Consider the following 13,898-nt stretch of genomic DNA (forward strand, 5'->3'; position numbering starts at 1 on the left):
TGCAAATGACCGCTTTGCTGCAATGTGCCCTGTGCCTGCTCAGCAACTTGGCTCTGAGTTTTACTTTTTAGTGTTTGAAGGAGTACGGACAGATTGGAAATTCTTCCTTTAAATTTCTTATAGTGTAATATCTTGAACTGCTGGGTAGAATTTGAATACACCCCCCCCCCCCAAATTAACCTAATTTAATCAAATTCCTTCCTTTAAAGCCTTGGATATCAAGGAATATTGTAGCCAAAAGAAAGTACCATTAGTGTCAGATGAAAAGAGTTGATTGTTTAATGTGGAGAAGAGTTTACTTTTGAACTGGTTTGGGACAAAGCTGAAGATCTTTCTGTTTCCATTTAAGTTTTTGTGGTTTGGGTTTTTTTCAGTCATCTTAGGAGTCTGTTTAGATTTTTATTTAGTTGAAATTATTCTCAAGACCTTGCCTTGTAACTGGTTATAACGGCATCTGTTCTGATTATTCTAGAACCTTTTGAACCTCCTGAAAACAGAAAAAGAACACAATGAAAAACTAACCTTGCAGTTGCAAGAAGACAAAGAAAACAATTCAAAGTAAGTTTTGCTCAGTTGATTTTTCCCTCTGCCTTCACTGGCTTAGGTTTCTGTTCAGCTGGCGATCCTGTCTGTAGTGCTGGTTTTCCCCTGCTGGGTAGAGATAATTAGGTAAGGGGGGGTTTATTTTATCTAACATGGAGCAAGACTTCATTTGAATGTATTCAGTTAAGATGACAGATGTCATTTCATTATATTGATGATTCTTCATGTCAGAGGTAAAGTTGCACTCCTGATAGCCAGGTATGCTTGCAACTAAACTATTCATTAGTCTTTTGTATAGCAATAGAGTGTGCCTAAAAAAACTGAAGTGCCACTAAGACTAAACTACTGTGACTTGATTCTTGTTGAAGCTTTCATGTTCTGATTACATCAGCAGAAATATGTTTCTTCCTCAGGGAACTCTTGAAAATCCTTGAAAAAGCACAGGTGGAGAAACCATCCTCTGAAATGGTGACACATTGTGAGCAGCAGGTACAGCAGAAGAACTGAGTGTCTAAATCATGTGTTGATGACTTTCTTGAGCATTCATAGCAGTTTTATTGGTGAACTGACTGTTCTGTTGATTAGCAGCAAAATACATGTAGAGTTCTCAGATTTCAGATTGCTTTGTTAAGCTACGGTAAGGCAAACAGCTTAGTTCTTTGCATTTCTTTTCATGGTTTTGTGCTTTCCAAAGCTTCAAAAGTAATTAAGTCTCTTCTTCATGATTATTATTTCATCTAGGAAGCAAAACTGCAAAAACTGGCACAGGAGCTGGCTGCTGCTGAAGAGATGATTGCTTCTTTGAAGAAGACCAACGATACAGATAAGGTTATTTCTGTTACTGGTACCCACTTCTGGGAGTAATTATGTTCTGTAGTAGAGCTGAACACCCAAAGCCTTTCTGGGATGCTTATCTGGGCTGTGTATGTAAAATAAATCCTGTTCTTTATTGGCATGGAGTTTGCAGGGTGGTAGGAAACTGGTTAACATCTGGTTAACCAAAACAAAAATCAGCATAAAGATGTCTACTGGACAAACCTTCAGTGCATAAGCAAAGCATAACTCCCCTGCTGATTAACAAGGCCTGCCAGCCAGTGCCATGTTGTAATGACCTAAGAGAATAGATAAGAAAGGTGATGGACTGTGGCTATCTGTTAAGAGAAGCAAAGCACTTTTGCATTAAAAGACTGCTCTAGTGTTTTGAATGCTTAAATAGCAAAAGTTCCAATGCTACAGGCATTTATGCTGTATGTAAAGCAGGTGTAAGAAATCAGTGTATTTACTGTCCTGTGTGATGCTTCAAGTCCTGCTGTTTCTGTGCTCAAACAAAGCATTTGAGATGCAGAAGGTCAGAAGAATCTGGCATTGTCAGTGCAGCAGTGTTGCTTGAATGTACCTTTTTCCACTACAGAGGGTGACAAAACACTGGAATGGGCTATCCAAAGAGGTTGTGGAGTCTCCTTCTCTGGAGATGTTCAAAACCCACCTAGGTGTGTTCATGGGTGACCCGCCCTGGATGATCCTGCTCTGGCAGGGGGTTGGACTGGATGACTTTTGAGGTCTCTTCCAACCCCTAACATTCTGTGAAACAAATGTAACCTTAAACTATACCACTTCTGTTCTCCTATTAGAAACCCATTACAGCCTGAGACTAAATCAGGGGGTTCTTCATTCTCCTCTAACACACACAGCCAGTTCTGTACTTCTGTAACTGCTTAGAACAAAAGCCAAAGATGGAACAGCACATTTCCTCTTACTCCTTTTCCATGTGCACATTGAGGCCTCATTTTCAACTAGTGGTTTGAAATTTGGGATTGACAATTTATATACCAGAGAAAATCCAGTAATAAAATATATAGAATATCTATATAATGTATCAGCATTCCCTTTTTTTGTCTTTCAGGAAGTTGTAACTGACTTGATGAGACAGATCCAGGAGCTGAGATCTTCAGTTAATCATAAGACTGAGTCCATAGATGGGCTGACAAGAGAGCTGGAGGATATAAATGTATGTTCTGTCATTCTGAAGGACATGGTATACTCTTTCAGAAGTGCAAGGCAATGGCATGTCTTATCCTGGATCTCAAACAACTTGCTGTAGCATTTGAGAAGGAAACTTCTCTGTTTTGACATGTTGAAATCTTCTGAACATTTTACGCCTAAGGCTGTCTTGAAATCTGAACCCTCTTCACATGATGGGTAAAGAGCAGTGTCTCTACAGGGACCTATTTACATCCTGTAAACTACATTCAGCTGACAGTCTCATTTAGATTGTCTCAGAAATTGGCAATTTAAGACCTCAACAATTGAAGCTGAATTGTAAATTCACTTTTGAGGGAGTGAATTTTCATGTTGCTGATAGTGCTGCAAGTATGCAAGTATGAAGAACTAAATTGTATCTTTAAATAGTTCTGAATAAATGATACATCTTCTTTATAAAAGCAGATCTGTTTTGCAAGCTGATAGAGCAGCCCCCAGAATGCTTTAGATAATGTCTGTGAATGAACTATGAATCCCAAAGGTTCTCCAGACAAAACGCTGATGAGGCTGATTTCTTGATGTGGTTATCTGGTGTTTTAAATAATGGCTCTAGTGGTTAAAGATGCATTATGGTGCCTTTATACATATTAATAGTCTGTCCATTGTTCTGATAACTCATCTGCAAAAGCATCATTTGTACAATTGAGCAAGTATGGTTCAGTATTCTGGCTTTAGCCACTGATTGTGGTTGTCATCAGAAAGTTAGTGGTAGGTTTATTTGTGTTGTGTTTGCCAGCTTCCTTGGATAACGTTTTCCTAAATATTCTAAAATTTAATTCTTATTGTAGTACAAGTATAATCTTGCTCTGACTGCAAAAGAAGAAAGCAAAAGAATCATAGAGCATCAAGAAAAGAAGATTGAAGAACTGAGGGAAGCCTTGGAGAGGAGGCAAATATCTGATAACATTGAGGTGAAGCCAGCAATGTTGGTATATTGTTATTTGTTCTACAGAACAGCTGGATGTGGTTTTCCTTCAAATACTTCTAGAACCTAACCTCATTTTGGTCCAAACTACAGCTAGTTAAACTGTTAAAGGAATTTTTCATGAGGTACCTGACAAATGCTGTTAAATTCTCACATTACTCGACATAAATGTTTTATAAGCTACTTCATAAAAACCTATGCTGGAAGCCTGGTTTAATTTTGTTAAGGCCACTAAGGAGTCATCAGCTGAATTTAATGGCAGCAGTTGATGATGCAGCTGAGAAATGAAGATAGGTAGAGGAATATATTATGTTTAACATTATCTCTTCCTGCTACTATATTCAGTGCCATTTTTGTCTTTACTCATCATTATTTTAAGTGAAAGCTCTACCTGCTGGAAAGATTTAAGATGTATTGTTGCCTAAACTGAGCTTTTGCCTTTTTTTCATTGTATCTACCTTTTTTAACTGCCTTTCCTCTGACTTCTCTTACCACTGTTTTGGTTCATCAGTCAAAACTATGAGCCTTTCTTCACAAGTAATTTCCACAAGGTCATCTGTCATATGAGATAAGCTTTGTCAAGTCATACAGCACTAGTAAGTTCTTCCGGAGTGGTGTTTGCTTCTCAAAACCTATCTTCAATAGATTTCCACAGTTTAATAGCCAGACTGCATTAACAGTCTAAATATGACACTGTAGAATCCAAAACTGAGTTGTCTTTGGATCACTTTGTTTTATTATTTATTTTAAATGGAAGCAACAATTCTTACTACAAGGTTATTCTCCTGATAAACTCATCGTGCTTCTCCTTTGACTTTGTAATCTGTAACTGATTTCCTTCATGCTTTATAGACTGGACAAGAAGAACTAGCCCAAGGTGGCATTTCAAGCACCAAGTACTGGTTAGCACATTCATATAGTTATGATGCCACATCAGGCAGGATGGGAGTCCAGATCCTAGAATAAATCCAGAGGTACCCTTGGAACAGCAGTGCACTAAAAGAGCTGCAGTCAAAAATGCAGCTTGTATTACAAGCTATACTTGATTTTCTGGTTTCTTACTTAAAGAACTGTATCTTCTTGTAAGCATTCAAACAGGGGTTGTTTCCAAACAGCTCCCACAAGTCTCTAACTGTAGCTATGCTGTAGTAAAGTTCTCGGTTTTTTTGTCCTGCAACCACAACACTGGATAAAGAAAATAAGCTAAAATAATCACCCTCTAGATTAACACTTGCCCCAATTCAGGATGAAAAAGTGGAGGGAAAGGGGAGATGCTTGCAGCTGTTAGCAATCTTAGCAACAGTGACAAAAGTCTTGAAACAGCTGCCTTAAAGTAATAACTTGAACATTGCTTTCTTTACTCATCCAATGACCTAAAACAGAGAGACCTTCTGTGTGAAGACTTGCATCATACCACTGAGCAGTTGATGAGACTGACAGAGGCCTCTAAGAAACATGATTCACTGCTTCAGTGTGCACAGGAAGACATAACAAAGAAAGAGGCTGTAATCCAGGAACTCAAGGAACAGGTGAAATAAGGACATTCTTCTGAAAATTAGCTCCTTGGGAGGAAGCTGTGGTTAACTGTAACTTCTAGAAAAGGTTTTACTTCTAATTTTAGAGTATCTCATATGCAGCACTGTTGGTGATAAGCAGTGCTCCTTCTCACATAAGCAAAATGGTAGTTCAGAAGCTTTTGAACAACAAGGCTAGATAACTTTTAAATACTTGGGAAGTGGTGTCTGCAGGTTGCAAAAAATGTTTACTCCAAAAGCAGAGTAAAGTTATTGGTGCTTATAATGCTAGAGCAACTTGAGGTTAGAAGCAGCGTAACCTAGGGGATTACTTTTCCCTCTGCTTGACACTTGCCCGCAAACAATATCATTATGCAATGGAGATAAGAGTTAAACTCTGTAAACCCCACAATCTGAAAAAGACTTGGGCCTTTTGCAGGCCAGAGAGTTGTGTTAAGCCTTTGTCCCAATTTTAGCTCTAGTTGCCACGGGTGTCATAGTGTATGTAATGCATTTGTGTTGGCAAGGCTTCTGGAGAGGAATGTTATTTTGGCAAGGGGAGACTTTCTGTCATGGTGGCACTTTCTCCTTGAGGACCTGATGGAGTGGGTCCAGAGGAGGGCCATGAAAAGGATCAGGGGTCTGGAGCACCTCTGCTACAAGTATAGGCTGAGGGAGCTGGGGGTGTTCAGCCTGGAGAAGAGAAGGCTCTAGGGAGACCTAATAGCAGCCTTGACAGTACCTGAAGGAGGCTACAAGAAGGCTGCAGAGGGACTGTTTGCAAAGGCCTGCAGGGACAGGACGAGGGGCAATGGCTTGAAATGAGAGAAGAGCAGATTGAGATTGGATGTTAGGAATAAGTTCTGCACCACGGGCATGCTGGAACACTGCAACAGGTTGCCCAGCGAGGTGGTTGAGGGCCCATCCCTGGAGATATTCAAGGTCAGGCTCGACAAGGCTCTGAGCAACCTGAACTAGTGGAGGATGTCCCTGCTGACTGCAGGGGGGTTGGACTGGATGACCTTTGGAGGCCCCTTTCAACCCAAACCATTGTATGATTCTATGAAAGTGATTATACGAGTAAAATCTTAGTATCTAGTCAAATTTTGACCAGTAAGGTTTGCCAACTAAGCTCATAAAGAGTTTTTCTGTGCTAACAAGCCCTTTGAAAGATAAATTGTGTTAGCAAGGCAAAAAAATCAAATACAAACAGGAACAAAATCCAGATTAGTTCTGTAGTGTGCAGTGTACACAGGCTTTCAGAAATGCTTATTACATGCAAATATTGAAGGATGAGTTTACAGGGTACATTCAGAAAACACTTTCAAAAGTAAAGTCTAAGGTAATCTAAAATAACTTGTGGGGTACTTAAGCCTGCTCAAAATAGGGATCTAGCTTCTGCTTTCTATAATTTTTATGTTTTTTAAGCTTTATTTCCAATTGGGGTTTTTAATAGCTGGACAAAATGACAGAAGAAGTGGAGAAAAGGAAGAATGAATATGAACTGAAAATGAAGCAAATAGATTACTTTGTGGATTCATCTTCAGTGGCATTTCCTCAGGTATGGCATTTGGGAGAGAACCATTTTCATAGTAATGACTGTTAAAAGTTTATGGCATGGCTTCAAGCTGGGACCAGCGATGGCAATGTATCAACAATGGTCAAATTCCATTCACCATGGTTGTAACTTAAATGTGTCATTGATGTATCCTGGGCTGCATCAAGAGGAGTGTGGCCAGCAGGGCAAGAGATCCTGCCCCTTTACTCTGCTCTGCTGAGACCCCCACCTCGAATAGTGCCTCTAGTTCTGGTGTCTCCAGCATAAGAAGGACGCAGAGCTGTTGGAGTGAGTCTAAAGGAGGCCACAAAGATGATCCAAGGGCTGGAGCATCTCTGCTATGAGGATAGGCTGAGGGAGCTCGGGTTGCTCAGTTGCTCAGCTCCAGGGGGACCTTAGAGCTGCCTTCCAGTATCTGAAGTGATCCTGCAGGAAGACTGGAGAGGGACTTTTCTTAAGGGTGTCTAGAGACAGGACAAGGGGGAATGCTTTGAAGCTGAGGCAGAGCAGGGTTAGGCTGGATCTGAGGAAGAAGTTCTTCAGTCTGAGGATGGTAAGACTGGAATAGGCTGCCCAGGGAGGCTGTGGATGCCTCCTCCCTGGGGGTGTTGAAGGCCAGGTTGGATGAGGCCTTGAACAGCTGAGTCTAGTTGAGAGGTGTCCCTGCCCATGGTGGGGAGGTTGGAGGAGATGATCTCTGAGGTCCCTTCCAACCTGAGCCATTCTGTGATTTGTCTGCCAGGAATTTATTAGCACGCATCTCCAATTAAGCATTAGAAAGTAGTCAATCCATAGAGGAAACAGTTCTTCACTAACGGTTTATATCTTTTAGCAGTGTCCAAAAACTCCCCCTAATTTTGATGTGAATTTGGCCAAGCTGTTGGAAACTCATGAGCAAGAGATGGCTGATCGGAGAGCTTCTGCCATCAACCTGGAGCACCTGGTGCACGAGCTGAACGAGGAGCGCAGAGCTAAGAATGAGGAGATCCTCAGGCTGAAGGTACTGCAAGTTCATCTCTACAGGCAGTTGATGAAGTTCAAATGCAGCAGAATGCAGAGCTCACATTTTGGTGAGCTTTGCTTAGTAGTCTGCCCATTAAAGCAGGCAGGCAGTTCTTGGTCTTCTCTTTACCTAGGTCAGTAACAAATGGTGACAATTTTGCTTGAGATCTCCAGCATTCCTCTGTTGCTGAATATCAAATGGGAACATTGAAACTGTTCTGACTTATTCTAAATCCAGTTTCTAATGAAGTTGTGACTGGTTGAGCTGATCTTTGCCAGAGAACTCTGCTTGCATACTGAGAAACAGCTCTGTCTCCTGTTTTGCTCCAAAACTTGCTGAACTGGCTGTGAAAGCAGGGATGGCAATTTGGTCTCCAAGTGAAACGTTTCCAATTTGACTTGCTTAGGAACAATTACATGAGCTGGAGAACTTGCGCCTGGAAATGCAGATACTGGTGGAGAACAACAGGAATTTACAGAGCCTTGTAGAAGCTCAGAGGCAAAGCAAGAACAGGTAAAGTAAAAGAGAACAAGAAATATCTACCTTAATGTGAAGTAGGTAAGAAACTCCCAGGTTGTATTTAAAATGCAGCCTTCTGTGTTGTTCCTGACATCAGAGAACAACAGCCATGCAGCCTTTGCTGTGAAAATCATCTGCTGCTTTCTAAACTTTATTGCCTTGAAATCACCAATTCTTAACAAAACTGAGATTTACCATGGGAACAGAATTGTGAAATACTTAGATGCATGATGTATGCTCTAACAAAGGAAATATTCTGGGAACACAGAAGTTGGAACCCTTGTAGAACTGTCCCCTGATGTTCAGTGTTCCCAGGAGGAGCATGTGTCAAGACGGCTACACAGTTACTGAGTTAATCTGCATATGATGTTACTTTTACAACTTGTTTCCTCTGTGAGAAACTTTGCTCATTCTTGGATTTCCTAGTGATCAGAAACATCCTGATGTTCAGTACCTCAAGGAGAAGGAGGAAGAGATTTGTGAGGAACGACTTGCCAAGGTACTTTACCCTTCCATTACCCTTCTCACATTGGTTGCTCTGTATTATGACATTTTCTTCTATTCCATGGAAATCAAACCAACTCTGATTTCTAGTGAATCTAACAGGCATAGCCTGATACTTCTCTTAAGGTTTCTATCTTTATCTAGCACCAATGAACTGGGGTCAGATTGCACAACAAGCAACAGCAGATTCAGATCTGACTCATTTCAAGCATTGGAAAGTGAAGATGGTGTCACTTGCGAATGTCAGGGTTTTGTCAAAGGGAAGTTAATGTTGCAGCAGAGGTTGCCATGGATCTCCCAGACAGAAGAATCTCCAGTTAGAACTCTGCTGTGTATGAATGGGCAGAGAGGTATTGCTGTGACAGGAAATTGGAAATGTGTGCCTAGAGCAGGAGGAGTAACTTGAAGCAGAGTAGGTTGAGAGCAGCTCTGAAGAAAGAGATTTGGAGTGTTGATTGCTAAGCTCCCCATGAGCCAGCAGTGCCCTCAAGCAGCCCAGCAGGCAGCCGTGTGCTGAGCTGCATCCAGAGGAGTGTGGCCAGCAGGGCAAGAGAGGCGATTCTGCCCCTTGACTGCTGAGACCACACCTCAAATCCTGCCTCCAGTTCTGGTGTCCCCAGCATAAGAAGGACACAGAGCTGCTGGAGTGAGGCCAGAGGAGGCCACAAAGATGATCTAAGGGCTGGAGCACCTCTGCTATCAGGATAGGCTGAGGGAGCTGGGGGTGTTCAGTCTGGAGAGGAGTCCAGGGAGACTGTAGAGCTGCTTTCCAGTACCTGAAGGGATCCTTCAGGAAGGCTGCAGAGGGACTTTTCCTGAGGGTGTCTAGAGACAGGACAAGTGGGAATGGTTTGAAGCTGACGGAGAGCAGGGTTAGACTGGATCTGAGGAAGAATTTCAGTAGGAGGGTGGTGAGACTCTGAAATAGGCTGCCCAGGTAGATTGTGGCTGCCTCCTCCCTTGGGGTGTTGAAGGCCAAGTTGGATGAGGCCTTGAGCAGCTGAGTCTAGTTTAGCAGTTGATAAGTGTCTCTGCCCAAGGCAGGGAGGTTGGAGCAGATGATCTGAGGTCCCTTCCAACCTAAGCCGTTCTATGAGATGTGAGTTGCTGGGCACTCAGATGAGTTTTGTAGGATCTGGAAAGAGACTGTGTAGCATCAATGAACTGACAAATGATTTTCAATGTCTAAAAGATTTTAAACACATATATGTAAGAATGTAACTAATATTTCTGAACCTTTACAGAAAAAAGCAATGGAGGAGATGCTGAAAATTAAAGCTGAGTAAGTTTCAATATTGTTCATTGAACTGGAAATTTGTATTGAACTCATCAATACCAAAAGGACAAATTTTAAGCAATAGAAGTCCAAGGCCTGAAACATTATTAATGTGATTTGAAATTGCTCACACTTCACCAGGATCCACTGAGTTCTTCCTCTTTCTCATCAGCAGGTGGTGGTAGCACCTATTTCTGTTTTCCAAATATACCAGGGCAGCACTTGGATTAGGTGGAACCACAGAAACACTTACAGTGGAAGGGACATTTGGAATTATTTGAAGTTATCCGTGTATGGAATTCTTTTGTATGCAGTATCAAACACAAGAGCTGGGAAGCAGAATGAAGTTTTTGTTTCTATTAGCAGCACTGGTGTGTAGGGAACAGGCATTGTCTCAAAAGCATAGTTTTAAAGGAGCCTGCCTTCCTGTCCAGAACTGACTTAGTAATTCAGTTGTATGCCATTTATGTTGGGGTTTAATATTTTCTAATTATTTTACATTGGCAGATTAGAAGAAACCAAAAATACCCTCAGGATCACAGAGAATACTTGTCTTGAAATGACTCTGGAGATGGAACGAACAAGAGCTTTGGAGCTGAAAGCATTTCATGAGAAAGAAGAAATCAGATCAAAACTTGAGGAAACTTACGAAGAGAGAGACAGAATTGGAAAGGTTTTACATCAATAATTGTTTTTTCTTCACAGCTTCCCTGGGCAGCTATTGCAGATTCTCACCACCCTCACACTGAAGAACTTCTTCCTCAGTTCCAGTCTAACCCTGCTCTCCCTCAGCTTCAAACCATTCTCCCTTGTCCTGTCTCTAGACACCCTCATGAATGTCCCCCTGCAACCTTCCTGTAGGATCCCTTCAGGTATTGGAAGGCAGCTCTAAGGTCCCCCTGGAGTAATTTCTCCAGGGTGAACAATCCCAGCTCCCTCAGCCTATCCTCATAGAGGGGTTCTTGTCCTTGGATCATCCTTGTGGCACTCCTAAATTAATCGGCAATCAAAGAATGCCTTTGAGAACATTTGGTCCTTTACTGTAGTTGTATCTGTAATGCTGTTCCCTGCACTACTGGACTCTGGGCACAAAAACCACTGTTACAATTCAGAATACAAGTCAAGTGATGCCCTTTAGAGGGATTTAATCTAGCACCTAAGGGGATGCAAGGCAAGTACATATTTCCTGCATGAACCAACTCTTGCATCATCTCTTTCCACAAACCTCCATGTTGGTGTGTTAATAGTTCTACAGGAGCTATTTCATCCAAGATGAGGAAGGGCGACAGTGAGGTGGTACACAATGTATTTATTAATTACAGGAAATGGACTTGCTGAGGAAGCAGGTTGCCACTCTTGCTGAGGAGAACGGGAAATTGCTTGGTCATCAAAACCTGAACCAGAAGATTCAGTATCTTGTGAAACTGAAGAAAGATTACGCGAAGCTTGCTGAGGTGGGTGGTGGGGTATGGTGCTGGAGGGAGGGGGTGGTGGGGTTAGGGTACAGGAGGAGCGGGTGGTGGGGTAGGGTACAGGAGGGACGGGGTGGTGGGGTATGGTGCAGGAGGGAAGGGGGTGGGGTAGGGTACAGGGAGGGGTGGGTAGGGAGGAGGTGGTGGTGGAGGGTGTAGGGTACAGGAGGAGCGGGTGGTGGGGTTAGGGTACAGGAGGAGCGGGTGGTGGGGTAGGGTACAGGAGGGACTGGGTGGTGGGGTATGGTGCAGGAGGGAAGGGGGTGGTGGGTTTAGGGTGCAAGAGGAGCGGGTGGTGGGGTAGGGTGCAGGAGGGAGGAGGTGGTGGGGTATGGTGCAGGAGGAGCAGGTGGTGGGGTAGGGTACAGGAGGAGTGGGTGGTGGGGTATGGTACAGGAGGGACGGGGTGGTGGGTTTAGGGTGCAGGAGGAGCGGGTGGTGGGGTAGGGTGCAGGAGGAGAGGGTGGTGGGGTTGGGGTACAGGAGGAGTGGGTGGCCTGGCATAGAAAAGAGCTGAATTTTGAGTTTGAAAACTAAAATTCTTGCTATGATGTTGGAAAGAGACAAATATCTCTCTGAACTTACGAGTTGTGTAGCCTATGGCTGGTCTGTCCTCAAAGATCCCAGACAAAAATCATCCCATTTTATTTCCTGCTGTACACAGTGTATAAAACAACTTGAAGAGCAGACACTACTTAGTTAGAAATCTGGAAAAAGTGAGGATAATTTCCTTATGTGTTTTTTGTTTTCCAGGAGACTGAAAAGCTACGAGTTGAAAATGCTTACTTGAAGGACTCCAAAAAATATGACCTATTATATAGACATCAAGATCAGCTATGATGGCACAAAGAAAATTGTAGAGCCAGATTTGTTTTTAAAGCATACAGAAAGCAAAAGCCAGCTGTCAAACGTGACTTTAGGTGTGGTTTCAGAATAATCAGCTGGTGGTGTTGGATTTTTTGCTGGTACTAACTTCTAGTAGGCATCTTTCAGTGACACAGTAACATCTTCCTATCAGGTTTCAAAACCTGATTTTGTTTAGGTGCTGGAAGATATTTCCTTGAAACTTTTGGGAACAGACCTGGATTTTTGTTTCCTTTTTGTGTTTTTATTCAGGTTCCTACCTCTTCTGAAATTCTCCATTTACCTACCAGAGCAGAATTTTTAAAAGCACCATTTCTTTGTGATTTTGTTGTTAAAAATTTTTACCTTTTTTTTTTTTATCAGCTAAACATAGGATGTTTCTAGTGGGTTACTTAAACATATCTTTTATATTGAAGTTTGTTCAATAAAGCACAAATGTGAATTTAGTAAGACTTGTAAATAGTACTATAAATGTGGTTGTTTTTTTTTTTTTCTCTTCTATCTCTATTTGAAATCCAAATGTTTTTAGACCTTTTTTATGACCCCAATATAAACTTACAGGAGACTTCTATGTTAGCACTGTAGGAAATTCTAAGTATTTTGCAAGCTTTTCCTTATCAAACAAAAGTTAGAAATGTGGAGAAACAAGATCTGAAAATAGGCAGAACATTTTAGGAGTAGAGCATAAGTTCATTTAATCTCACTGAAGATTTATTGCAAACAGCTTAGTTGTGGAACACAGTTATACAGCAATCTCAGATGCAGGTTAGCTGCCATGGGATTTTTTTTACTAGTTTTTTTTTTTTTTTACTATTTTGTACAGTACTAATATTGTCTACAAGCAAATGGGCAAAAGGGACTGAAGATAGAGAACAATGTGTGTTAAGGGCAGCTTCATTAGTGAGTTTCTTCAGCTTTTGGCTGAGGGGAAGAAAAATTGCCTCTAGTTTATCTATGAATTTTAAAGTTGCCTAAGCTTGCAGAGTAGTTTCCACTTCAAGTACAGAAGTAAGAAGCTAACTATAAGCTGAGGAAGCTTTTTTAATATAAACCTTTCAGCTAGGGGAAACCTTAAATTGAAGGGTTTTTTTTCCTGTAGACCTTGAACTAAGAGGGGTGGAGGATTTTTATTTATTTTTTAAGTTTTGTTTTGGTGTGGGATGATTTGGGATTTTTGTTTGGTTGGTTTTGTTTTGTGGGGTGTGCTTGTGTATGGTGGATTTTTCGTGTCAGTTTTTTTGGGGATAGTGGGTGGGGTTTTTTTCTGTAAACAAACAGGGTAAGTTTTTTCACTGAAGACATGTAACAGTGGAAGTCAGAACTAACTACTCCTGCTTATCATCACTCTAGAGAAAAGAGTGGGGTTTGTCTTGGACCACAAAGCTGTCGTCTCCTATGGATTTAATTCTTGCCATGTTCTGTCTTTACAAATGCCTCTCAACTCACTTGCCATGCCTTGTCTCTAGACTCTTATTTCCAGGCAGACGGCGTTCTCTGCCCGAGGAGGCCCCGTCCCTTCCACCTGTCTCTGTGTTTGTCTCTCTGCAGTAGGCCTTGTATTGTTATGTTTAAAACTACACAGTAAAATAAAACCCTTGTCTATAACAGCGCTCCACACCCGCGTTGTTCTCCCTTCCCGCTCTCCGAGCGCGCCGCGCTGCGCGCCTTCCGGGGCGGCTG

General features: G+C 42.0%; 1 protein-coding gene across 1 annotated transcript in view; it reads left to right on the forward strand.

The window, feature by feature from the left end:
* KIF15 (kinesin family member 15) overlaps positions 1–12,194 on the forward strand; it is a 35,144-nt gene extending 22,950 nt beyond the window's left edge. The window contains exons 23-36 of the mRNA XM_054385117.1: positions 473–558; positions 957–1,032; positions 1,285–1,371; positions 2,447–2,551; positions 3,372–3,494; positions 4,891–5,037; positions 6,479–6,583; positions 7,416–7,580; positions 7,990–8,096; positions 8,529–8,601; positions 9,851–9,888; positions 10,390–10,555; positions 11,205–11,336; positions 12,108–12,194. Of these exons, the coding sequence (XP_054241092.1) occupies positions 473–558; positions 957–1,032; positions 1,285–1,371; positions 2,447–2,551; positions 3,372–3,494; positions 4,891–5,037; positions 6,479–6,583; positions 7,416–7,580; positions 7,990–8,096; positions 8,529–8,601; positions 9,851–9,888; positions 10,390–10,555; positions 11,205–11,336; positions 12,108–12,194 (1,497 nt within the window). The remainder of the gene's footprint in view (positions 1–472; positions 559–956; positions 1,033–1,284; positions 1,372–2,446; positions 2,552–3,371; positions 3,495–4,890; positions 5,038–6,478; positions 6,584–7,415; positions 7,581–7,989; positions 8,097–8,528; positions 8,602–9,850; positions 9,889–10,389; positions 10,556–11,204; positions 11,337–12,107) is intronic.
* The last annotated feature ends 1,704 nt before the right edge of the window (positions 12,195–13,898 follow it).

Source organism: Indicator indicator, chromosome 11 (assembly GCF_027791375.1).
Source record: "Indicator indicator isolate 239-I01 chromosome 11, UM_Iind_1.1, whole genome shotgun sequence".
NCBI classification, from domain to species: Eukaryota; Metazoa; Chordata; class Aves; order Piciformes; family Indicatoridae; genus Indicator; species Indicator indicator.